This window comes from Bufo bufo, chromosome 6, assembly GCF_905171765.1.
Source record: "Bufo bufo chromosome 6, aBufBuf1.1, whole genome shotgun sequence".
NCBI classification, from domain to species: domain Eukaryota; kingdom Metazoa; phylum Chordata; class Amphibia; order Anura; family Bufonidae; genus Bufo; species Bufo bufo.
In genome coordinates, this window is record NC_053394.1 from 414,574,012 (window position 1) to 414,598,426 (window position 24,415).

At 46.5% G+C, this 24,415-nt stretch overlaps 1 protein-coding gene and 1 long non-coding RNA gene across 4 annotated transcripts in view; both read right to left on the reverse strand.

Moving 5' to 3' along the window:
- The window catches only part of LOC121006142, a 978,004-nt gene that overhangs the window by 874,682 nt on the left and 78,907 nt on the right, over positions 1-24,415 (reverse strand). The gene's annotated exons all lie outside the window — the stretch shown is intronic.
- On the reverse strand, positions 2,179-11,331 carry TEPSIN (TEPSIN adaptor related protein complex 4 accessory protein). 3 transcript variants are annotated; one of them, XM_040439082.1, is made up of 13 exons: positions 11,278-11,331; positions 10,553-10,625; positions 9,192-9,283; positions 9,024-9,117; positions 8,112-8,179; positions 7,771-7,849; positions 7,619-7,681; positions 7,000-7,200; positions 6,752-6,929; positions 6,319-6,432; positions 5,613-5,691; positions 3,874-4,008; positions 2,179-3,274 (listed from the first exon to the last, which is right to left on the reverse strand). In XM_040439082.1, exons 1-13 carry the CDS (start codon positions 11,314-11,316, stop codon positions 2,795-2,797), a joined length of 1,695 nt encoding a protein of 564 aa, XP_040295016.1. In that variant the 5' UTR covers positions 11,317-11,331; the 3' UTR covers positions 2,179-2,794. The 3 variants fall into 3 exon arrangements, with proteins under 3 accessions (XP_040295016.1, XP_040295015.1, XP_040295017.1); XM_040439081.1 differs by having other exon boundaries at positions 5,586-5,691; XM_040439083.1 differs by lacking the exon at positions 11,278-11,331 and having other exon boundaries at positions 5,586-5,691; positions 9,192-9,281; positions 10,553-10,600.

Here is a 24,415-nt window from a genome sequence, read left to right on the forward strand (position 1 = left end):
AGCTGAGGGGCGGGGCCGCCGGCAGGAGTTTGGTGGAGAACACACAGGGGGCGGGACTAGTTTCCCTTCTGTTTGGTCGCCGCAGTCAGTGAGGAGGAGGAGGATGGACGAGCGGCTGCTGCACGGATTCTTCTCTATAGAAACCTCATTAATCCGCTCTACTAGTTCTGTCCACACAAGGGGCGGCTGTGTCGCGGTGTTCACCGGGAGTTCTGTAAAATCGCATCAGCACTCTAAAGGCACCATGTGAACAGGCACCTTATATTTATGTTCTTGGAAAGCTAGGTGACAAATCAGTTTGGGTCGTCATCTGTCTGAGATCACTCCAGCTATAGCTTATCACCCAGATTTGCAGACTTTTGCACCCAATTTATCAAAACAGCACATGTATCATACATTTGGCGCGAGCAATGATACTTAATCCTATTTTTCCTTATGCCACATCATAGCTGCCCTCCACGTATGCATAAAAAATGGCGCCTGTCCATGATGAATTTGGCGCAACCATCAGGCATGGTTTAGCCACGCCCCCTTTGATGCATCAGATTTTTTATTTTATTTTTGGCTACATTTCATATAGATATATACGTTAGCTGCAGGGGCAAAAAAGTGGTGGCTATTGCTATACAATTATTTCCTAAATAAAAAAATGTAGAAAACCCTGGAAAACAGGTAGGTAAGTGCTCCATGTGTGAACAGACAGCAAAAATATCATTTGAAGATTTTGACCATAATCTCTACAAAAAAAAAAAAATTCGATGAAATAGAAAAACCTAAAATGTTAAATTAAAAAAAGATTGTAAAAAAAAAAAATATTAAACAAAATAATAAAGAAAAATGAATTACCAAAAACTTTTATTAAAAAGTAAAAAAATAAATTTTAAATGAGCATGATGGATGATTTTTTTTAAAAATAATGATAATTAAATTTCAATTAAATAATACATTAAAAAAGAAAAATAAAATAAACGTATTTAATTTAAATTTGTTATTAGTTTATTTAATATTTACTTTTCATTTTTTTTATTTCTTTAAATTTGATTTTTATCATTAATATCCTTCATTTCCTCAAGTAAAATTAATTTTTATTACTGTTTTTAAGTTTGTTTAATATTCAGTTAGTTTTATTATTCTTTCATGTAATAGTTATTTTATTACTATTTTTTTATTTCACTTAATATTTAGTTGTTTTTTTTATCTATTTCATTTAACTAAATATTAAATAAAAAAAAATTGTAAAAAAGGTTTTAAATAAAAGAGAAAACAATTAACTAAATATCAAATGATAAAAATACATTTTAAATGAAATAATAAATGTATATAAGAAATGACAATATTAAATGAAATAAACGTATAATAAAAAATAAATATTAAAAAGGACATAATAGATTAAAAAAAAAACTATGTATGAAATGAAATTAAAAAAATTGAATAAAATATAAGTTTTAGATAGAATAACTAAATAAAATGAAAAAACAAAAACATTTACCGGTAAATGAAAAAAAAAAAAATAATAATAATAATTGAATGTTACAGTTCAGTGGGTTACATTATTAGCAGCAGAGCTGGCGATGTATCCTAAGACTGGGCAGATGGAAACGTGAATGGTAGATTCACACATAGGGTTTTTGTGCCGTTTTCCCGGAGGATTTTTTTTCAGCGTTTTTTTTTTTTTTTTTTTGCAAGCGTTCCTGTGAAAAATCTACCTATGAATAACCATTGTCACACAATTTAAAGGGACTGTCCATTATTTTACACAGATATGCCATGCCCAGTCTTTCCTACAGCGCCCTCTTCAGGGGACTGTCCCCCACAGGGACTCTAGCACTGGTCTCTAGACCCAGTTTCCCCCATGGTAGGCACGGACGTGGAGCACAATTCTCTGACGTTCCAGGCACCTCGTGGGCAGCTTAGCGGGTACAATTGCTTGCACTAGGATGGACGGGTAAGCCGCCCTCTAAAAAAGTTTTTTTCATTGTAAGGATCCATTAGGTCGGCAGCGGCTTCGTCTTCAGGGGGGCTGCTTGGCGTCACTCAGCGGGTGAGTTTACTGTGCCAAGAGCATACCCACCCCCAGGGGAAGACAACCCCCAGTAACCCAATGCCAGAATGTTTAAATGACAGTTTGGGATAAAGGTGGAGTCTCTCAGTAACACATAGACTACCTGAATTTTTAAAAATTTAATTTTAATTTTTTGCCATGTGTTCCCACCTCCAGATTGGGGCCTAGAAGTAAACAGAGATCACACTGCGCAGGCGCGACCACCGCACCAATCACCTCTTGTCTATTTTCTGAAGTTCCAGAGCCAGGGTTTGCTCTCCGTTCACATCAGGGCCCCGTTCTGGAGATAACAGGTGGGGCCCCGCACCTATCAATGTGCCATAAATGTCCAGGGTGGGAATACCCCACTTAATTTTTTTTTAACCTCAACTTCTAGGACAGGGATGTCAAACCTGTGGCCCTCCAGCTGTTGCAAAACTACAACTGTCAGCATGCCCTGATAACTGTATACTGTCTGGGCTTGATGGAAGTTGTAGTTTTGCAACCTCTGGAGGGCCTGTTCTCGGAAATCCTCCTCGGACTCCACAGTACCAAATATTTTATTGACAGCGTCTGCGCGGTACGTCACCAATTATACACAGCCCTTTGTACTTGGGTGGGTCAGTGTTCTCTGGTTTCTGCCGGACAGTCCAGCCGCCTGACTTCAGTATCTCCACCCGGTCAATGGCCGCAGCAGAGCAACAGGCAGAAACCAGTAGTCACCAGACACAGACACCACCGTCCTCTGCAGCGCTACGTCCTGGGCTGGCTATTCAAGAAGGAGAAAGCTGATAGGCCAGGCTTACAAGTCCTCTCCTGTGACTCCGCCCACACGGAGCTGGTATCAGAAGGCATCTGACTCGTCATTTCTCCATCCTCCTTCCCAAGTCTCCTTACTGGCGTCACCAGCTCCATGCCATCAAAAAGTGAAAATCGCCCATGGGCCTCAGTCTGGACGCGGTCATCCTTCTCGATGGCGGCCACAACTCCGCCGTCTGAATTTTGGCCTCCGTTCTCGACAGGTCCACAGCAAGCAGGTTTTGTGGGATCCGACGCTGCAATGGGGGAAGTAGGGATGCTCGAGGGGGTCAGTAGATTTTCGACGCCCGTTTCAGGGAGGGTGTCTGTTAGAAGGTCCAAGGGGTTGGGTTGGGTAGACGGCAAGGTGGGTAACTGGAGGACAGTCCCATGCTTAGGAGAGGTTTGGGTTAAAGCTTCAAACTGGAGAAGAATCTGGAAAAGACCACAAGGGGTTAAATGTAACGCATTAGATGCGTCTGACGCTCTAGTCACATCCAGAGCTGCATTCGAAATTCTCTTGGAAACCATCACTAATTGTGCTGTCAGGCAGATCCTTAAAGGGGTTGTCCGGGATTAGAAAAAGATGGCTGTTTTCTTCCAAAAACAGCACCACCCCGTCCTCAGGTTGTGTGTGGTATTACAGCTCTGCCTCATTGACTTCAATGGAGCTGACCTGCAATACCAGACACAACCCGTGGACAGGCGTGGCGCCGTTTTTGGAATAAAGCAGCCATCTTTTTCTAATCCTGGACAAGCCCTTTAATAATTACTCACCTGAGCTCCCATAATGCACTGAGGGATTAATTTGGATATAAACAGACTCACGAAAAGGCAGTAGGGAGATGTCATGTCATCTACCCTGATAAATCAGCAGAATTCTGTGTGACTGGAGCATACATAGTGCTCAAACTCCAGATCAGCGCAAAGTAAAGTGCCAGACTACAGGGATTTTACCGCTTAGTGTGGGGGTGGGGCAATGTACCCTTCCCCTGCCCCCGATGCGACCCCTCCATTATAATCACAGCCCCTACCTTCCTGGCTTTGTCCTTCACTGGTCCTGGTGGTCCTCGGCCCAGCTTCATCAGATTATTCCTAACTACCGCCAGCATGTGGTCATGTGACAGAAGGTCGGAGGTCATGAGGGACGCGATAGCGCACATAGACCGCTGCAAGGGAACCAAAGAAAAAGCGAGAAAATATGTCAACTCCTAGCCTGGCTAGGTTCCACAATTATGGGAGCGATAAGCGTCTCCAGTCATCTCTAGCACCACTTATCCATAACAATAGGCTAGGGCAGGAAGTAACCAATCTAATTTTGGGGTCCCTGACCAGTAGACCTAGGGTGGGGGGGGTTTGCCACTGCCATGGACATTAGATTGGCAGAGGACACGGCAATAAAACATTCATGCCCATCAGTCTTTAGTCTAAACCTATAGACAAAGAAGTGAAGGCTAATCCAGAGTCTGCACAGGATTCATACACTGCAGTGAGCTCCCTCTAGTGGTGGCTGAAGGCAGCTAGAATTGTATCACTAAGATCTAGGCACATACAGGGGATTTGAAGCTGTGTGACAGGAAAAACAAAGCTCCTAAAATGCCACAATTTTCGCCCCATAAGATGTACCTTTCTCCCCCCAAAAAATGTGGGGAAAATGCCAGTGCGTCTTATGGGGTGAATACTAATGAGCCCTTCCATTATGGAAGCGCTCATTACTACCGGAGGACCGGGAAGGGGTGAATGGAGCGCTCCAAGGGCTCTGTACTCACCGCTTCCTGGACCTCTGCCGTCACTCTGTGACCTCGCAGTGTGTGCACCGGGTAGCAGAGGCGGCGGCATCCGAAGCAGGAGAGGTAAGTTTATTTTTTACATTTTCTCTGAGCAAGGGGGTCTGAACTGAGGTCTGGGGGTCATTCCCATTCTGGGATCTGATCTGAAGTCTGAATAGGGGGGGGTATTCATATTGAGGCTCTGATCTGAGGTCTGGGGGTCATTCTCATTGGGGCGCTGATCGGAGGCGTTATTGGGGTCTGAGCTGAGATCTGATTGAGGGTCTTATTAACATTGGGGGTCTGATTGAGGCTCTGAGCTGAGGTCTTATTCTCTTCCTCTAGGGCGAAATTGGCATTAAATATTGTACCGAAAAATGACACAATTCCACTTTTCAGTAAGTTTCACAGACAGATCTACTTTGCCGTATTTTCCATTGCGGGCTACAAGATTATTTTGGTTGCTCTTGGAAACAGACAAGGGATTAGCTCCACCCTGCTGTCAGTCAGGGGTTTTCCAGGAGCACAATATCGATGACCTAGTCTCAGGACAGGTCATCAATATCTGATTGGTGGGGGTCCGACTCCTGGCACCCCCACTGATCAGCTGTTTGAAGAGGCCATGGAGTTCCAGCGAGCTCTGCAGGAAGTGACATCACACTCATCAGTCACATGGCCTATGAGCAGGTCAGTCCCCTTTATGGGCTGCGATACCAAGCACAGCCACTATACAATGGATGGCGCTGTGCTTGGTAAACTGTCAGGAGGCTACAGGGTCGCAGCCTCTTCAAACAGCTGCTTGGTGGCAGTGCCAGGTGTCTGACCCCCGCCGATCTGATAACCTATCCTTTAAAAGCTGAGCTCTAATTGACTCCTCCGAGTTCCCACCATGCACTGGAAACCAGCAGAATTCTGACATTAGCTTTGGACTTAAATGGAGATGATTTGAGTGAGAATTTAGTGTCGGCTGTACTCACAAAGTAATGTAAACTGTGGTTTCTCACCAGTTTGACCCCCGCGCTGTCATCTTCCAGCGAACGGTTTAACATCTCGAAGACGACTTCACAGTTCAGCAGTGAACACCTGGTGAGGAAATGCAGACGTCAGCGCAAGCGCAGCGTACAGAGTGTGCTCTGCAGCCCCGCATTGTGGCGGGTGTAGTGTTCACAGTAATATTGTGGAGAAATAGAGAATGAACTGTTACACCACAATCTGTCAACCCATATGTTTTCATGCAGCTTTGAGTGTGAATGGAGGAGACGACCAAGGTGCTTGCAAAGGCGTGCAGCATTAAATACCAAGGCTCCAATGGTCACGCCCAATCTCAATATCTCATCCTTCATGTAAAGCAGTGAGCTGGTCAGATGATCCCTCTTAGCCAATCACATTGCACTGTAGGTGTAGGAGGCATCCGGTAGGTCAAAGGTCAGCAGCCTTTGGCACAGCAGCTGTTGTAAAACTACAACTCTCAGCATCCACACTTGCAGAAGAGAATGGAGCATGCTGAGGGTTGTCGTTTCACAACAGCTGGAATGCTGTAGGTGCTAAAGCTCCCCCTGGTGGACAGCCATCACACAAGATAGAATGTCAACACAGCAATCACCACTAGGGGGAGCTAACTGCACATGATGTATACACTGAATTCAGTAACACATCTGCCTTGAGTAAGGCTCCCCCTAGTGGTGGGCTACTTGTAAGCCTGAGTCTCACCCTCTGACGAAATGCTGCACTTCCTCTTGGGTGAGGAAGACTTTTTGTCCCCTGGTGATGTTCAGAACCAGCTGCGCCTCCTGTAGACAGTCGCCTGGATGGGCAGGCTCCACCCTGTGCAAGAGAAAAATACAATACAACCTTCTAATATACTTTGTGTTACAATTACTCATCATTTGCAAAAGATTTCTGCTTGCTGGCAGTGAATAGGAACATTCCTGGTCAAATCCAGAGCTTGAAAACCTGTTCAAGCCTGATTCTTCTCACAGATGAGGGTGTGAATAGGTTTTCAGCCTGTGGATGTGAATATTGATGTTTTTATTCACTGACAGAAAGCAGGCATCTGAGGAATAATTAGGAATTGAAGCACAAAGTAGATCAGAGATTTGCAGAACGTTTTATGATGCAGTGGTACTCCCCCCATGAGGTCTACCTTTCAGACATCTCCGCGTTCTCCCGGTTGCTGCTGCGGGACTGGCCATCGCTGCCTGCCTTGCTGCCGGCATCTGAGGACAGGCTGCGTGGGGATTTGTCTTGTAAAGAGTCCTGGGAGCTGTGCCCGCTATCACTGTCGTCCCATCCTCCCCCAGGGACTCCTGAGCGGTGTCCGCCTAGAAGGGAAGGTACATGAGTACATACCGCAGGTAACCACCTACCCCACATGAAGCAGAAATCATTCACCTCTGATGCTGTGAGCAGCTGGAGGCAGCGGCTTCCCTGCGGATGGGCTTCTCTCACCCAGGGGTACCGCCACCGGCCTGTACGTGTCCTCCGCCTGATCCCTGAGACAGGAAGACGGCGACCCTGCTCCGACCAGCACTTTCTGGGTCACAGCTATGGCTGCCCTATGTATGCCGCTCAGCAGGGCTTCACTGGGGGTACCTGTATGAGAAAGGCTGTCATTGTATATAAAGCTTACACTGCTTCCTGTCAGTGAATGGAAACACATGAACCCCTGTACAGACCTAATACTTCTAACAGATACAATAGTATAGAGTCTGCGCACTCCTCTGTGGGGGATTTATAAGACCACTGCGCCATCTAGTGGTAGAAATGATGAATGACATACGGATGTTGGGCAGTCAAGACCTCTATGCTTTTCCTAGGGGTGGTCTACAATGTGAGCATCCACTTGTTTCAATAGAAACTGACCACATGGATACTAGTCTTGCTAATAACAAGGACTAAGCCCCCCGTGCCCATTCTCGGGATCAGAGGAGGTCACAAGGGTCAAACCCCGCACAGATCACACTAGGAAGAAGTAAAACCCCCTCAGACCCGTGAAGATGGAGGACGTTACCAAAGTTCTGTTTCTCCTGGGAATAGCCAAAGCCTTGGGAACGGGAGACCTGGGACCCCATTCCTAAAAGAATAGGACAACAAGCCAATCAGAACTAGGCACCGACTCAACGACAGGGGGTGAGACAAACGTAAGCCGTCCTGGCACATTACCGGGCTGGCACCTCTCCTTGTTTGGCACCATACTGGCAGGACGAGGCCTGGGATCTGTATACAAGCTGCCCACAAGTTCCTGGAGGAAGAGAAGAGAAACCGGGCTGTGACTATGGTCGTAGGACTGGTACATGGTGACAACCACTCGCTACCAGTGCCCATCACGCCCTTATATAAGGTTACATTTCCATATGGATCCACTTCCCCACTGGTATGTATCTGTACGTGGCATATGTTCAGGAACCAGGAGGATCAGGATGAACAGAGCTGTAGATCTCTCCCAAATGGTCTTCTGCAGGCCATACTGCATCTATGGATTATGCTAAACTGCACGGACTTACCTGACCGGCCGCCCGTACCTTCTGGTACAGGCTGATACCATGAAGAGGGTCCGGGGGTCCACTAAAAGCTGTGAAGAGAAGCACACTGAAGTTATAGCCCCCTCCAAGAATACCAGAGGTTGTGTGTAACAGGAGACATCTAGGTACAGCCCTGCCGGGACCTTCCTGCCCTGTGATATCACCGCAGTATTACATTGTCCTGCACTCTTCGGGGGGGGGGGGGGGGGGGGGTTATGGTCATTCCTGCAAAGTGGTCTCAGCCTGCCTCGTGCGCAACTGGGGAGGAGGCTCATGTATACAGGCTTGTAGGATGAGACCAGACCCCAACTTTACAAGATATAAAGTTTGACTCGCGAATGGCTGCGTCACTTACCAGTCCCGGGTCTTGGCATTCTGGGCAGCATGGACCCACCTCCTGGCGGGTCCAGTTGCGGAACTATCTCTTTTCCTTGTCACAGGCTGCGGCCTGCTCTACTGTGCACGCATGTGATCCCTGCAGCGCACCCCTCCCCCTAAGCTTCACCAGCCAATGACTAGCAACCCTAGGGTACTTGAGGCCCTTTCCCCCGTGGGAGGGCGCCTGAGCAGTAGTTTTCCTAGCTTGCTAGTTACCTGCATGCTGTATTCTGTTTTATGCCTGTTTACTGGATTGTGACCCTTCGCTGCCTGCCCTGACTCCAGAATACTTGGGTTTTACACTTAAAGTAACAGGTCTGCCTATGACAACACTTCCCGGTCTAATTTTTGTCAAGCTTGACGCTGTCATAGAGACCAATCAACGCCGACACGTTCACACAAATACCGCCACTATGATGCCGATACGACTGGTGACGGGAATTCACCCACTGTCCTTATGATGCAGGACGTGTTGTCATAAGGAAGCTCCATGCACTGAAACGCTCAGTCACCTACCTGAAGCCTCCTGTATGTACACCGCGTTGCGTCGGAGATCTTGGATGATCTGGTTGGAGCCATGAGAACACAGATAGAGCAGGATCTTCAGCACCTGGATATAGGACACAACACTGAGAAGGACTGTAGGTCGTCACTCTGCTCCCACCAACCGTACATTGTACCAACCTTCAACTTGACATGACATGAGTTATTCTGCAGGCGGTTCAGAAGATACTCCAGGAGGCACTGGCAGCTTCCAGAGGACTCGTGCGAGATCTCTGAAGACTATGTTAAGAGGAGAAATATCAATCTGGGGAACCTGGAGGAGATCCATGGAAGCATGTGGTGAACATACAAACTCCATGCAGATGTCCTCCCTGGGTGAAGTCAAACCCAGAACCCCAGCGCTGCAAGGTGCCAGTCCTCGATTTACAATGTGTTTGCTCAAGCCAAGTAATGTCATAAATAGTCCTGGTCTGGAGGTTCAAGATGGACTCAACCATGGGATGTCCATGGACATCCCAACCCAAGTACCCGAAGTTCCACATAGCTGGTCAGTTGAGGTTTACCTACCATGTGACTGCTATGGGATCCAGCGTGAGATGGGGCCCAATGTTGAACTTCTTCATTTTGCAGCAGCCACCACTAGAGGGAGCTTAGTAAAAATGGATTTTACAGCTTCTGTTGACTTCAATGGTAACAATATAAAAACCTATGCACTGAGCTCCCTCTAGTGGTGGCTATGGGCAGACGGTTTTATCATGTACTAAATAAAAGGACATCATAAGCCCAAACTTTTGCTATGGGGCTCCCGGGATTTGTGCATGTTCCCTATCCAATGATCCAGGTAACTTGACATGAGTCTCCTGTGACCACCGATGGGAATAAGACCTTGTCGTTTCTGGGACCGTTTCCTTCACAAAGTCCATTGCAGGTCCAGACTACTATTAGTCATGTGATTTAGGGCCCAGAAACATAGAACCTCTCAGACGACATGGCAGAACCTTCATGCAACTTGAATCCACCCATAGATCAAAGGCTGCATGAAGGTTGCCAATGGATCTCAATGTCGTAAGATGGTCTTAGGTCAGGTGATCTGTGGGGTCCACCATAGTCATCCATCATGGCTGTGCCTTAAAGGGGTTTTCAAACATGTCTGACCTCCTGGACCCTGATGGATTCTGAGATGGTCCCTGTTTTCACACATGCAAGGGATCAAGTAGGGACTTCTCTGCCTAACTGTCCCCCCATCTGCACCCTCTTTGCATAGCTTCATAGGAGGTCTGTAAGCTGGGACCCCCAATACTTTTTATTGATAGTGCTCGTACCCACTGAGCCAATCCATTATACACCAGCCTCAGGTGTCTGCTTCTCTGTTTTATCAGTTTGGACAAACCATTTATAACTGAGGGTCCCTGTAGACCTGCTCACCTTGGGGCCCCTAGGGGACCTCTGTGTAATGCATAGGTATTACAGGGTGCCCACTATAATCAAAAAAACACTTAAAGGGGGTCTAAGATCCCACCACATCTTAGAATTAAGGATACTGGCCATCTCCTCATACAGGTATCCGGGGCAGGGGGTGTCATCATCAGAGGTCCCCTTTAATAGAAGTGGCAGCTGCAAAAATACAAATAAAAAATACGAGAATGCATTCGAGTTACAGTCCTAATATCTACAGTCAGCAACTTCATACGAGCACCACCAGGGGGCGACAGGGTCAATATGAAAATGAAAGGGTAACTACAAAAGAGGAGTCATTTAAAGGGTAAGATTATGAATCATGGGAAGCGGTGGTACATTTATTTCCATAGCCTGTTAGGTCACATTCCTGACGTAGGGACCTGAGGAACGGACTAGAAATGGAGATGAGGCCATGTTACTGCTTAGTCAACACGAAGGGTCCAATATGGGCACCGTTATAGCTCCCCGAGGGTTATACCCTGCTCTCCTAGACATGATGGACACTAGATACTACTGCCACATCACGTGGAGGCAGGCGCATCCGGGGACAACCTGCAGGAGCGATAATGGTGGCCATGTTGGTGGTCACCCAGCTTTTCCAGTCAATGGCTTTCTGGGACTGAGGTTTCCAAGTTAGGGTTTGACCCTTTAAGGGTTTCCTTTTGTTTAAGACATTGGTGCAGAGAAATGGAAGAGCCCTTTAAGGAGAGTTAAGTGACTTCTCACAGACCGCTCCAATAAGCCTAAACATGAGACAGTGATGGAGGTGACAGCCGGGCGTCCACCACACAACTAATAACCCACCTACCTGCTGGAGGAACGTCAGCTTATCCACCAGCACTGCCATCTGCCCTCCTGGCCCGGCCACCTGGGCCTCACTGACAGCCGGAACAGGCGTCCACCAATCACAGCGCAGGCTCCACCCCACTAGCCAATCAGCGCGCGCTGTCCAAGAGCACAGCCAATCAGCGCCAATTTAAGGAAAGGACCAATTGGAACGCAGAAAATGCGTCTCGGCAGCTGTGATTGGCTGAGGCGTCAATATGGCTGCGCCCTGAGCGAAGGAGCCGCCGTCCCTACGATGAGTGCGAGGACGGTGACTCCCGGGAAATGGACGCTTGAAACCATCCCTCGGTTGCTGGTGGAGTGCAGGGTGCAGGTGAGGAGGGGGAGCCGCTCCTGAGGACGCGCTTTACGGCAGATTTCAGGGCATGATGGGATTTGTAGTTTCTCAAGGTTACAAGTCAGTGTATTTGCACTACATGTCCCAGCCAGTGTTTCCTCTAAGCCTTAGCAGCCATCAAAGGTGGGCGATAGGAAAACCTAAGATAATTGTCCCTTTAACCACCTCAGCCCCTATAGCTTAAACCCCCTTAATGACCAGACCACTTTTTACACTTCTGACCTACACTACTTTCACCGTTTATTGCTCGGTCATGGAACTTACCACCCAAATGAATTTTACCTCCTTTTCTTCTCACTAATAGAGCTTTCATTTGGTGGTATTTCATTGCTGCTGACATTTTTACTTTTTTTTGTTATTGACCGAAATTTTTGCAAAAAAAATGACATTTTTCACTGTCAGTTGTAACATTTTTCAAATAAAACTACATTTCTATATAAATTTTTCTCGAAATTTATTGTTCTACATGTCTTTGATTAAAAAAAAAATGCAATAAGTGTATATTTATTAATTTTAATTAGGGTTGGGGGGGCCGCACTGGCCACCAATGAGTTAAATACAGGGGAGAGAGGGGGGCCGCACTGGCCACCAATGAGTTAAATACAGGGGAGGGAGGGGGGCCGCACTGGCCACCAATGAGTTAAATACAGGGGAGGGAGGGGGGCCGCACTGGCCACCAATGAGTTAAATACAGGGGAGGGAAGGGGGCCGCACTGGCCACCAATGAGTTAAATACAGGGGAGGGAGGGGGGCCGCACTGGCCACCAATGAATGTAATACAGGGGAGGGAGGGAGGGGGTCTGACCCCTGCTGCCTGGCAGCACCCAATTTCTTACAGGGGGCTATGATACGCACAATTAACCCCTCAGGTGCGGCACCTGAGGGGTTAATTGTGCGGATCACAGCCTCCTGTAAGAGATCGGGTGCTGCCAGGCAGCAGGGAACAGTCATGTACACAGTTCTTTTAGTATATTCTAACTTGAAGCATCCCCATCACCATGGGAACGCCTCTGTGTTAGAATATACTGTCGGATATGAGTTTTCACGAAGTGAAAAATCTGATCTTAAAAAAACAGTAATGCAGACGGATCCGTTCTGAACGGATGCAAGCGTTTGCATTATAGGAGCGGATCCGTCTGTGCAGACACCAGACGGATCCGCTCCGAACGCGAGTGTGAAAGTAGTCTTACTTTGGGTAAAAGTTATAGGGCCAGATTTATCATGACTCTGACGGCTCACTCCACTTTCACATATGGCTAAAGTCAGTTTTAGCCAAGTCAGATTTATGATCGGCCCTTTAAGACTGTAATAAATGTGGTTTGACGGTAGCAGTTTATCCGTCAGTAAGCAGCTTTACAAAAGTCGCACATCTTTCCGAAAAAGTCGCACGTTTTTATGAAAAAGTCGCATGTTCTATTAAAAAGTCTCATAAGATAAGCATGGTCCTCACTGGAGTGAAATTGCGACTTTTTTGCGACTTTTTAAATAGTCCCAATAGTAAATCTGTCTAGAGATTCATTTACATAAGAAAACACGCCCACTTTCAGAAAACTGGCGAGCATAGTGCAGAGCAGAAAAAAGTCGCAAATTTGTGTGCAGTTTTAGCGTTTGGGACTTTTTTTGGGACTTTTCCACTCCATTATTCTGACCTGAGCTAATGATAAATCTGGCCCATTGTGTTTACAAACTATGGTACAAAAATGTGAATTTCCGCTTTTTGAAGCAGCTTTGACTTTCTGAGCACCTGTCATGTTTCCTGAGGTTCTACAATGGCCAGACAGTAGAAACACCCCACAAATGACCCCATTTCGGAAAGTAGACACCCCATGGTATTCACTGATGGGCATAGTGAGTTCATGGAAGTTTTTATTTTTTGGCACAAGTTAACGGAATATATATTTTTTCTCTTACTAAGTCTCATATTCCAATAACTTGTGACAAAAAATACAATTTTACATGAACTCACCATACCCCTCACGAAAAACCTTGGGGTGTCTTCTTTCCAAAATGGGGTCACTTGTGGGGTATTTATACTGCCCTGGCATTTTAGGGGACCTAAAATATAACATGTCCTATTCTTGTCCGCGCTTTGCGGACAAGAATAGGCATTTATATTGCCGGCTTCTGTTCCGCAAATTGCGGAAGTCAACACGGACGCCTTCCGTTTTTTGCGCATCCGCGGTTTGCGGACCGCAAAAAACGGCACGGTCGTGTGCATGAGGCCTTATATTGAGCATACGGGTAATGAGATTTTTTTTTTTTCGTTCAGCCTCTGGGGTGAAAGAAAAAATGAACGGCACAGATTTCTTCCTTCGCATCGATCAATGTGGATGAAAAAATCTCTGCCAAAAAATGTGCAACAAAAAAGAAGCTGCGATCGCTAATAAAAATCCAAAAAGCTCAAAAGTGATCTTTGTAGCGCCGCAGCGATTTTACGGTGTTTTTGCAGTGATCAGGAAAAAAAACATTTCTGTCACTGCGGTGGTGCGTACTGAACGCAAGTGTGCGCACAAGATCAGGCCTGATCAGGCAAACACTGCGTTTTTTGTAGAGCCTAAGGTGACCCTAATGTACTGATATAGATTGGATTGCGATCAGTCTTGATCACTTACAGATACTATATAGTACTAGTGCTGATTAGAGACAGCAATGACGCTAATCAGCGACTAATCAGTGACTGCGGTGCGGTGGGCGCTAACTACCTGACAAGTGGCTAACTGGCGGTGATAAGGGAACCTTAGGCCCCATTCACACGTCCGCAATTCTGTTGCGGACCCAGTCATTTCTATGGGGACAGACTTTGTCCCGCTCGGATCCGGAATTGCGGATCTGCACTTCTGGGTCCGCACTTCCGTTCCGCAAAAATATAGAACATGTCCTATTCTTGTCCGCAATTGCGGACAAGAAAAGGCATTTTCTATATAGTTCTGGCAAAATGCGGATCCGCAAAACACATACGGATGTCTGAATGGAGCCTCACAGGGCGGTGATCAATGACAGGGGGGTGATCAGGGAGTCTATATGGGGTGATCAGGGGTTAATAAGTGACAGGGGGGGGTGTAGTGTAGTGGTGCTTGGTGCTACTTACAGAGCTGCCTGTGTCCTCTGGTGGTCCCTTTTGCTTGGATCGACCACCAGAGGACAGGTAGCAGGTATATCAGACGCTGTTAACAAAACAGCGTCTGATATACCTTTCTGGGGTTAAAAAAATCTACAGCCTGCCAGCGAATGATCGCCGCTGGCAGGCTGTAGATCAGCTCGTTTACCTTCCGATCCTGTGAACGCGCGTTCCTGTGTGCGCGCGTTCACAGGAAATCTCGCGTCTCGCGAGATGACGCGCCGATGCGAGGAATAACCCGTCTGCCCGCATGACGCATCCCTGCGTTAGGCGGTCGGGAGCTGGTTAAAGACCATGCAGTGTTAACCATGCTGTACAGTATAATCCCTGCCCCATGCTGTACAGTATAATCCCTGCCCCATGCTTTACAGTATAATCCCTGCCCCATGCTGTACAGTATAATCCCTGCCCCATGCTTTACAGTATAATCCCTGCCCCATGCTGTACAGTATAATCCCTGCCCCATGCCGTACAGTATGCAGTATAATCCCTGCCCCATGCCGTACAGTATACAGTATAATCCCTGCCCCATGCCGTACAATATACAGTATAATCCCTGCCCCATGCCGTACAATATACAGTATAATCCCTGCCCCATGCCGTATAATCCCTGCCCCATGCCGTACAATATACAGTATAATCCCTGCCCCATGCCGTACAATATACAACATAACCTCAGTGTAGGTGTTATACTGTATGGCATGGTGCAGGGATTATACTGTATATTATACAGCAAATGTATGGGGGTTACACCATGCCAGACAATATAACCCCTGCGCCATGCTGTACAATAAACAGTACAACCCCTACACAGTGTAGAGGTATACTGTATATTGTGGGGCACAGTGTAGAGGTATACTGTATATTGTGTGGCACAGTGTAGAGGTATACTGTATATTGTGGGGCACAGTGTAGCGGTATACTGTATATTGTGTGGCACAGTGTAGAGGTATACTGCATATTGCGGGGCACAGTGTAGAGGTATACTGTATATTGTGTGGCACAGTGTAGAGGTATACTGTATATTGTGTGGCACAGTGTAGTGGTATACTGTATATTGTGTGGCAGTGTAGCGGTATACTGTATATTGTGTGGCACAGTGTAGTGGTATACTGTATATTGTGTGGCACAGTAGCGGTATACTGTATATTGTGGGGCACAGTAGCGGTATATTGTGGGGCACAGTGTAGCGGTATACTGTATATTGTGGGGCACAGTGTAGCGGTATACTGTATATTGTGGGGCACAGTGTAGAGGTATACTGTATATTGTGTGGCACAGTGTAGAGGTATACTGTATATTGTGGGGCACAGTGTAGCGGTATACTGTATATTGTGGGGCACAGTAGCGGTATATTGTGGGGCACAGTGTAGCGGTATACTGTATATTGTGGGGCACAGTGTAGAGGTATACTGTATATTGTGTGGCACAGTGTAGAGGTATACTGCATATTGCGGGGCACAGTGTAGAGGTATACTGTATATTGTGTGGCACAGTGTAGAGGTATACTGTATATTGTGTGGCACAGTGTAGTGGTATACTGTATATTGTGTGGCAGTGTAGCGGTATACTGTATATTGTGTGGCACAGTGTAGTGGTATACTGTATATTGTGTGGCACAGTAGCGGTATACTTTATATTGTGGGGCACAGTAGCGGTATATTGTGGGGCACAGTGTAGCGGTATACTGTATATTGTGGGGCACAGTGTAGCGGTATACTGTATATTGTGGGGCACAGTGTAGCGGTATACTGTATATTGTGGGGCACAGTGTAGAGGTATACTGTATATTGTGGGGCACAGTAGCGGTATACTGTATATTGTGGGGCACAGTGTAGCGGTATACTGTGTATTGTGGGGCACAGTATAGAGGTATACTGTGTATTGTGGGGCACAGTGTAGCGGTATACTGTATATTGTGGGGCACAGTGTAGAGGTATACTGTATATTGTGGGGCACAGTGTAGAGGTATACTGTATTGTGGGGCACAGTAGCGGTATACTGTATATTGTGGGGCACAGTGTAGCGGTATACTGTATATTGTGGGGCACAGTGTAGCGGTATACTGTATATTGTGGGGCACAGTATAGAGGTATACTGTGTATTGTGGGGCACAGTGTAGCGGTATACTGTATATTGTGGGGCACAGTGTAGCGGTATACTGTATATTGTGGGGCACAGTGTAGCGGTATACTGTATATTGTGGGGCACAGTGTAGAGGTATACTGTGTATTGTGGGGCACAGTGTAGCGGTATACTGTATATTGTGGGGCACAGTGTAGCGGTATACTGTATATTGTGGGGCACAGTGTAGCGGTATACTGTATATTGTGGGGCACAGTGTAGGCTATATGTGTAGAACATAAACATATTCCACATGAAAACTTACAATTACTTGGCTTGGCCCTTGGGGATCTTAGAACTAGCCCCCCCAAAGTGTTGAAGTGGTGTCCAAGAAGATGCCGTCCCCTCCTCTTTTCCCGCTCTGCACATGTTCTCCTCTTCCAGTAGCAGCAGCGCATGAGGAAGGAGGCGGGGCTTTCTTGGAGCGCCGCGCAGGAACGTTCTGACACTGGATAATGTCAGGACGTTACACGCACTGTATGGTGGGTGCCTGTTCCGAGCTCTAGGCCCACCCACTACAGCAATGCACACAGTGAAAATTGTGTGCATTGCCAGGGTGGGCTTCCCCAGAGTACGGAACAGGCACCCACCATTACATGAAGTCCGGGGTGCGGCAGTGAGCAGCCCTGCAGAGGTTCTGAGCGGAGGCATACAAGAAGGTGCGCATCGTGCACTCGCGCAGCTTACAGGCAACACTGGTCCCAGCATGCTTTGCCTGCCTACTCCGGCTGTGGTGATGCACAATGTATTCACACATTTCCAGGAGGAATAATGGAGGGACAGCACAATCCAGAGTTCTAAGAGAAGATTCTTTAGGATTATTTCACAGAGAATGAAATTATACTGAGAAGGTCAAATCGCATAATAAATTCCTGGAGCTGTGAATGTTTTTACATAGAAATGATTAACCCTCTGTTTCCAGGCAGCGGCCTATGGGCGATGTGTGTCAGCTGACGCCACCGGAAAGACTGAGCTTCGGAAAGGGGCGTGTGCCAAGGAGTTTGAAGAGTTAAAACAGTGCATCAGTAAGGCGGTGAGTTGGATGGGGTGCGGTTCATGATCAGCGGCACGAACACTGCCCTCATCTTCTCATGTAATATGAATTTCACCCCTTCCAGGTATTTAACCTGTTAATGACTGTCTATATGGGTTTTCCGTCTTTGGTGGCCATTCGGGGGACCCCACCCCTTATGTGGCCGGGCCTGCGGGGGAAGTATAGTTACCTGCTCCTTGAGTGCACGTCCCGCTTGCATCATGTGAATGGGTCAGTCGCTGCAATGGCTCTTGACACGCGGTGAGCAGAGCACGGCGGGGAGTAAGCATGCGTCCATCCACGGGGGTGATTAGATGGTGTCTGCCCAAAAGGCTCCCAAAGATGGGAAAACCCCCTTTGTGAGATACACACACACGGGAAGCGCTTGTGACTGAGCGGCAAGATCTCTGCTTGCTGTCAGTGATCGGGAACATTCTTGTTTGTATCCAGAAGCTGAAAGACTGTATGGTGCTAATACTTCTCACAGCTGAGGGTTTGCTGCAACGTGAGCAAAACACATGAACCGTACAAGTCTTATCTGGACCGCAACAACTTATCAGAGCAGGTAAAGGAGATCAGCAAACAGGGATACAAAGGTAGCGATCACCCAGGGCTGAAAAGATTTTCAGCCTATTGACTGTGAATAAGTGTGTTTTCATTCATTGACTGCAATCAGAGATCTTGAAGTGAGTCAAAGAATGTGATAAAGATGCAGAAATGGATAACTTGCTATATATATATATAATATGATACGTTGTGTTATGCTTGGGGCAGGGCCAGAGGGGGCCATATGTGATTGGTGGGATAACATGGAGACTGTCATAGGACATCTACAGTGGATATAAAAAGTCTACACACCCCTGTTAAAATGTCAGGTTTCTGTGCTGTATTGTCAATTGAAAAACAAACTGAAATCTTTTAGGTGCAGGGAAGAAAAATATAAAACTAAAATAATGTGGTTGCATAAGTGTGCACACCCTCTTATAACTAGGGATGTAGCTGTGTTCAGAATTAAGCAATCACATTCACAATCCTGTTAGGGGTCAGCAAACACCTGCCATCATGTAAAGTGCCTCTGATTAACCCCAAATAAAGTTCGGCTGCTCTAGTTGGTCTTTCCTGAAATGTTCTTAGTCGCATCCCACAGCAAAAGCCATGGTCCACAGAGAGCTTCCAAAGCATCAGAGGGATCTCATTGTAAGGGCTCTTTCACACTATGCCGGAAGACAAGAACGCAAGAGTTCCGTCGTCGGGGCTCTATGCCGGAAGAATCCTGATCAGTTTTATCCTAATGCATTCTGAATGGAGAGAAATCCGTTCAGGATGCATCAGGATGTCTTCAGTTCAGGAACGGAACGTTTTTTGGCCGGAGAAAATACCGCAGCATGCTGCGCTTTTTGCTCCGGCCAAAAATCCTGAAGACTTGCCGCAAGGCCGGATCCGGAATTAATGCCCATTTGAAAGGCATTGATCCGGATCCGGCCTTAAGCTAAACGTCGTTTCGGCGCATTGCCGGAGCCGACATTTAGCTTTTTCTGAACGGTTACCATGGCTGCCGCGACGCTAAAGTCCTGTTTGCCATGGTAAAGTGTAGTGGGGAGCGGGGGAGCAGCATCCTTACCGTCCGTGCGGCTCCCGGGCGCTCCAGAGTGACGTCAGGGCGCCCCAAGCGCATGGATCACGTCATCCATGCGCATGGGGCGCTCTGACGTCATTCTGGAGCGCCCCGGGAGCCGCACGAACTGTAAGTATACTGCTCCCCCGCTCCCCGCTCCTACTATGGCAACCAGGACTTTAATAGCGTCCTGGATGCCATAGTAACACTGAACGCATTTGGAAGACGGTTCAGTCTTCAAATGCTTTCAGTACACTTGCGTTTTTCCGGATCCGGAGTGTAATTCCGGCAAATGGAGTACACGCCGGATCCGGACAACGCAAGTGTGAAAGAGGCCTTAGAAGGTATCAGTCAGGAGAAGGGTACAAAAGAATTTCCGAGGCATTAGATCTACCATGGAACACAGTGAAGACCGTCATCATCAAGTGGAGAAAATATGGCACAACAGTGACATCACCAAGAACTGGACGTCCCTTCAAAATTGATGAAAAGACGAGAAGAAAACTGGTCTGGGAGGCGACCAAGAGGCCTACAGCAACATTAAAGAAGCTGCAGGAACATCTGGCAAGTCCTGGCTGTGTGGTACATGTGACAACAATCTCCCGTATTCTTCATATGTCTGGGCTATGGGGTAGAGTGGCAAGACGAAAGCCTTTTCTTACCAAGAAAAACATCCAAGCCAGGCTACATTTTGCAAAAACACATCTGAAGTCTCCCAAAAGCATGTGGGAAAAGGTGTTATGGTCTGATGAAACCAAGGTTGAACTTTTTGGCCATAATTCCCAAAAATATGTTTGGCGCCAAAAGAACACTGCACATCACCAAAAGAACACCATACCCACAGTGAAGCATGGTGGTGGCAGCATCATGCCAAGGGGCTGTTCTTCTTCAGCTGGAACTGGGGCCTTAGTTAAGCTAGAGGGAATTATGAACAGTTCCAAATACCAGTCAATATTGGCACAAAACCTTTAGGCTTCTGCTAGAAAGCTGAACATGAAGAGGAACTTCATCTTTCAGCATGACAACGACCCAAAGCATACATCCAAATCAACAAAGGAATGGCTTCACCAGAAGAAGATGAAAGTTTTGGAAAGGCCCAGCCAGAGCCCAGACCTGAATCCGATTGAAAATCTGTGGGGTGATCTGAAGAGGGCTGTGCCCAGGAGATGCCCTCGCAATCTGACAGATTTGGAGTGTTTTTACAAAGAAGAGTGGGCAAATCTTGCCAAGTCAAAATGTGCCATGCTGATAGACTCATCCCCAAAAAGACTGAGTGCTGTAATAAAATCAAAAGGTGCTTCAACAAAGTATTAGTTTGAGGGTGTGCACACTTATGCAACCATATTATTTTAGTTTTATATGTTTTCTTCCCTCCACCTAAAAGATTTCAGTTTGTTTTTCAATTGAGTTGTACAGTTTATAGGTCGCATTAAAGGTGGAAAAAGTTCTGAAATGATTCATCTTTGTCTCATTTTTTTACATCACAGAAACCTGACATTTTAACAGGGGTGTGTAGACTTTTTAGATCCACTGTATGTAATAACATGATCATTATCTGTCTGTTACAGGCGAAGCGCAGCACAAGGTGACGGAACGCTCCTTACCCAAAAGTCACTGCTCCCCGGGCGCCAGCACTAGAGCCAGACACGTCCCTCTCCATGGATCAGTGTACACTGACACCCGTCACTTTGGATCCTGAGCCTCTGTCATAAACCATAAGAAAGGGGACTGGTCGGGGGATGGTTACAAATTCACATGACAGTCCAGTCCTAAAGGAATTGTCCAGACATGGAGCAGACAACCCCTGAGGTCCTCCGCTGTGCCCCTGAACACAACAAACCTCACTCGCCTGTCCATCGCACCTGCTTCTGCTCCTGATACCTGCAGGACCACAAAGCAGCTTGGTCCCGTGACCGCTGTAGCCAATCACAGGTACCGTTCAAGCTGCTGACAGCCATCATGTGACCAGGATGCTTCCTGGTCTTGCAGGGGTCAGGAATGAAGCAGAGATGGGACCAGTGGACAGGTGAGTGGAGTTTATGTTCCGGGGAGGCCCCTGGGGTTGTTGACTCCAAGGCTGGACAACCTCTTTAAGGAACACGTCCGCGTCCACCTTGGACGTCAGGAATGCAAACATGTAAGGTTCTAAGAATATCATTGGGCAAAGCTACTCTACATTACACGGAGATGTGTCCTTTTTAAAGGGAGTGTATCTTTAATGTTTTGCTAATTAAAATGTAAACTATTTATTCTCTGATAGAATAAAAAATATAAATTACATTATATTTTATGGTTACGGGGGCGGCCATTGTGTCAGAACTGCTCTTAATGGCATACAGAGATTTGCTTCACAGTAGCCACAGGGACTGTAGGAACCTGTAGTTTTAAGATGACTCCTTGACTTCTGTAGAGTGAAGTGGGCATGCTCTGTGCAGAGTGGAAGAGGAGGTGAGCTGTGATCATCATTAGGGATGAGCGAATTTCATATTTTCCCTTTCATCCTCCATACGGCATATCATGAGAGATGACCCGTCTCCAACCAGGTAGAAATGTATCAGTAAAAATGACAATGGACACGTTTCGGCTCGTCCAGCCTTTATCAACTAGAGTTGAACTAAAGACCGAGCTGGGATTTCCTTATTACGTTGTGGATTTTCTTCTTTCCCGTGCGGGCGTCCAATGAGGCTGAGTGCTGACCATTCTTGACTACATCCAACCAGGTAGGGAGAGGAAGAATAAATTTGACCCTCCTTCGCCGCCGCCTCCTCCTCCTCCTCCTCCTCAGTGTCTTTCTGTCCCTCCAGGTGGGAGACGGGTTATTCTCACTAAATGCCCCTTCCTGGATCCCCCCACTGCCCTACCTTCAGCAGAAGATCAGCACACACAGGAGAAGGCAGCAGCTTCTGCCCAACTACCTCTCTCTGCTATAAGAGCTTAGAAGAACTTGGTGGAACAGCCGTATGTTGGCTTTCTTTCCGTCAAGGAATGTATAAAATACATTTGCATATTAAATACAGAGGAGGAGTTAGAGTCGGAGCATTTACCGATTACACAGCGCTGCGTCTAAACATAGGGAGCAAAAAATCATGTATTCTAGTTCCTCGTCCTCAGATTTAGAATTAGAGAGTAATGACTCCGTTAATTCCTCTGGATCAGATACAGAATTTAAAAGCTTTCTCTTTTCCTCTGAAGATACAAAAGAATTGATTAAAGCTATAAGGGCGACCATGGACCTCTGATATGAGAAGATCCATAGGTCCGTCCAGGACGAGATGTTTAGTGGACTCGAACATAAGAAAAAGAGAGTCTTCCCAGTTTATAAAAATATGCATGACATGATAAAAAGGGAATGGAAGACTCCAGATAGGAAGCTATTTATTCCCAAAACAATAAGGCGTAGACTTCCCTTTAGTGAAGAAGATGAAGCCTTGTTAACTTCATGCCCTAAAGTAGATTTGTCCCTTTCCAAATTGGTTAAAGGGTCTAATGCCCTTCCCTTTGAGAACATGGGGTCCTTAAAAGACCCCATGGATAACCAGGTAGATTCAAGCCTAAAGAAAACTTGGTAAGCTGACGCAGGCCTTTTCAAGTCCATTCTAGCCACCACTTCTGTGTTTCAATCCCTTAAAAGGTGATTACAACAATTAGAATCTCTTAGAGAAGGGACCTCTTATGATATGTTGAAAGACTCATTTCCCCTCTTGCTAAAGGCGGTAGACTTCTTGACTGATTCTACGGCAGAATCAGTTAAGATGGCGGCAAGAACCACTGGATTAGCAGTGGTGGCGGTTAGTAGAGCACTATGGTTGAAATCCTGGACAGGGAATATTAGTTCCAAGATTAAGCTATGTAACCTGCCCGTTCATGGTAACCTAATGTTTGGACAGGACTTGGAGACTATTTTAGAGAAGGCGGCAGATTCTAAAAAATAGTTTCCACGTGAGTCAAACAAAAGGAAGTTTTCCTTTCGTAAAACTAAAAAAGGAAGTTCCTTTCAGTCAAAAAGATCAGACGGAGATGGACAGTGGTCCAGAGGGAAAAGTCAGAAAACAGGCTTCAGGTAGGGGGAAGACTAAGATTCTTTGTAAAAGAATGGGAAAATATCACCATGAACCCCTGGGTTCTAAATATCATATCAAAAGGACTCGATATTTCCTTTAGTCTTCCTCCTCCTGTAAACGTGTTCAAAGTGACACCCATACATAAATCTTCTCTTCTCCAGGAAAAGCTGGAAGAAGGTATCTTGAATCTTCTGGTTCAAAAGGCTATTATCCCGATTCCTCCTCTTCAACAAAAGTCGGGTTACTATTCAACCGTTTTTTTAGGTAAAAAAAAAAAAAACGAATGGAGGATTTCGGTTAATAATAAACTTAGATTCTGAACAGATTTATAAAATATGAAAAGTTCAAAATGGAATCCATAAAAACCAGCATAAACCTGTTAAAAAGGAGACTTTTTAGCATCAATAGACTTGAAGGATGCGTATTACCATATTCCGGTATGCGAGAGAGCTCAATCATTTTTTTTTGTTTTGCAGTCTTTCTGGGAACAGAGTTGCATAATTTTCAGTTCCAAGTCCTCCCCTTTGGGATCACCTCAGCTCCGAGGGTGTTCACAATGGTAGAGGACCATTCACCGATTCTTACCCTATGAACTAAGTATACATACATGTAGAGCGGCGCCCGGGGATCTCTCTGCACTTACTATTATCCCCGGGCGCCGCTCCGTTCTCCTGCTATGCCCTCCGGTATCTCCGTTCCCTAAGTTATGGTAGGCGGAGTCTGCCCTAGCGCTGGCCAATCGCATTGCAGAGCTCACAGCCTGGGAGAAAATAACCTCCCAGGCTGTGAGCTCTGCGCTGCGATTGGCCAGC

Bases quoted from the DNA above. Each gene is read 5' to 3' on its own strand.
- TEPSIN (XM_040439081.1), bottom strand. From the start codon at position 11,316: ATGGCAGTGCTGGTGGATAAGCTGACGTTCCTCCAGCAG. The intron at 7,201-7,618 runs GTAACGTCCTCC...TTTCTCATACAG, and splicing joins CCAGGAGAAACAGAACTTTG to GTACCCCCAGTGAAGCCCTG. The intron at 5,692-6,318 runs GTGAGACTCAGG...TTTCCTCACCAG, and splicing joins GTGCAGCATTTCGTCAGAGG to GTGTTCACTGCTGAACTGTG.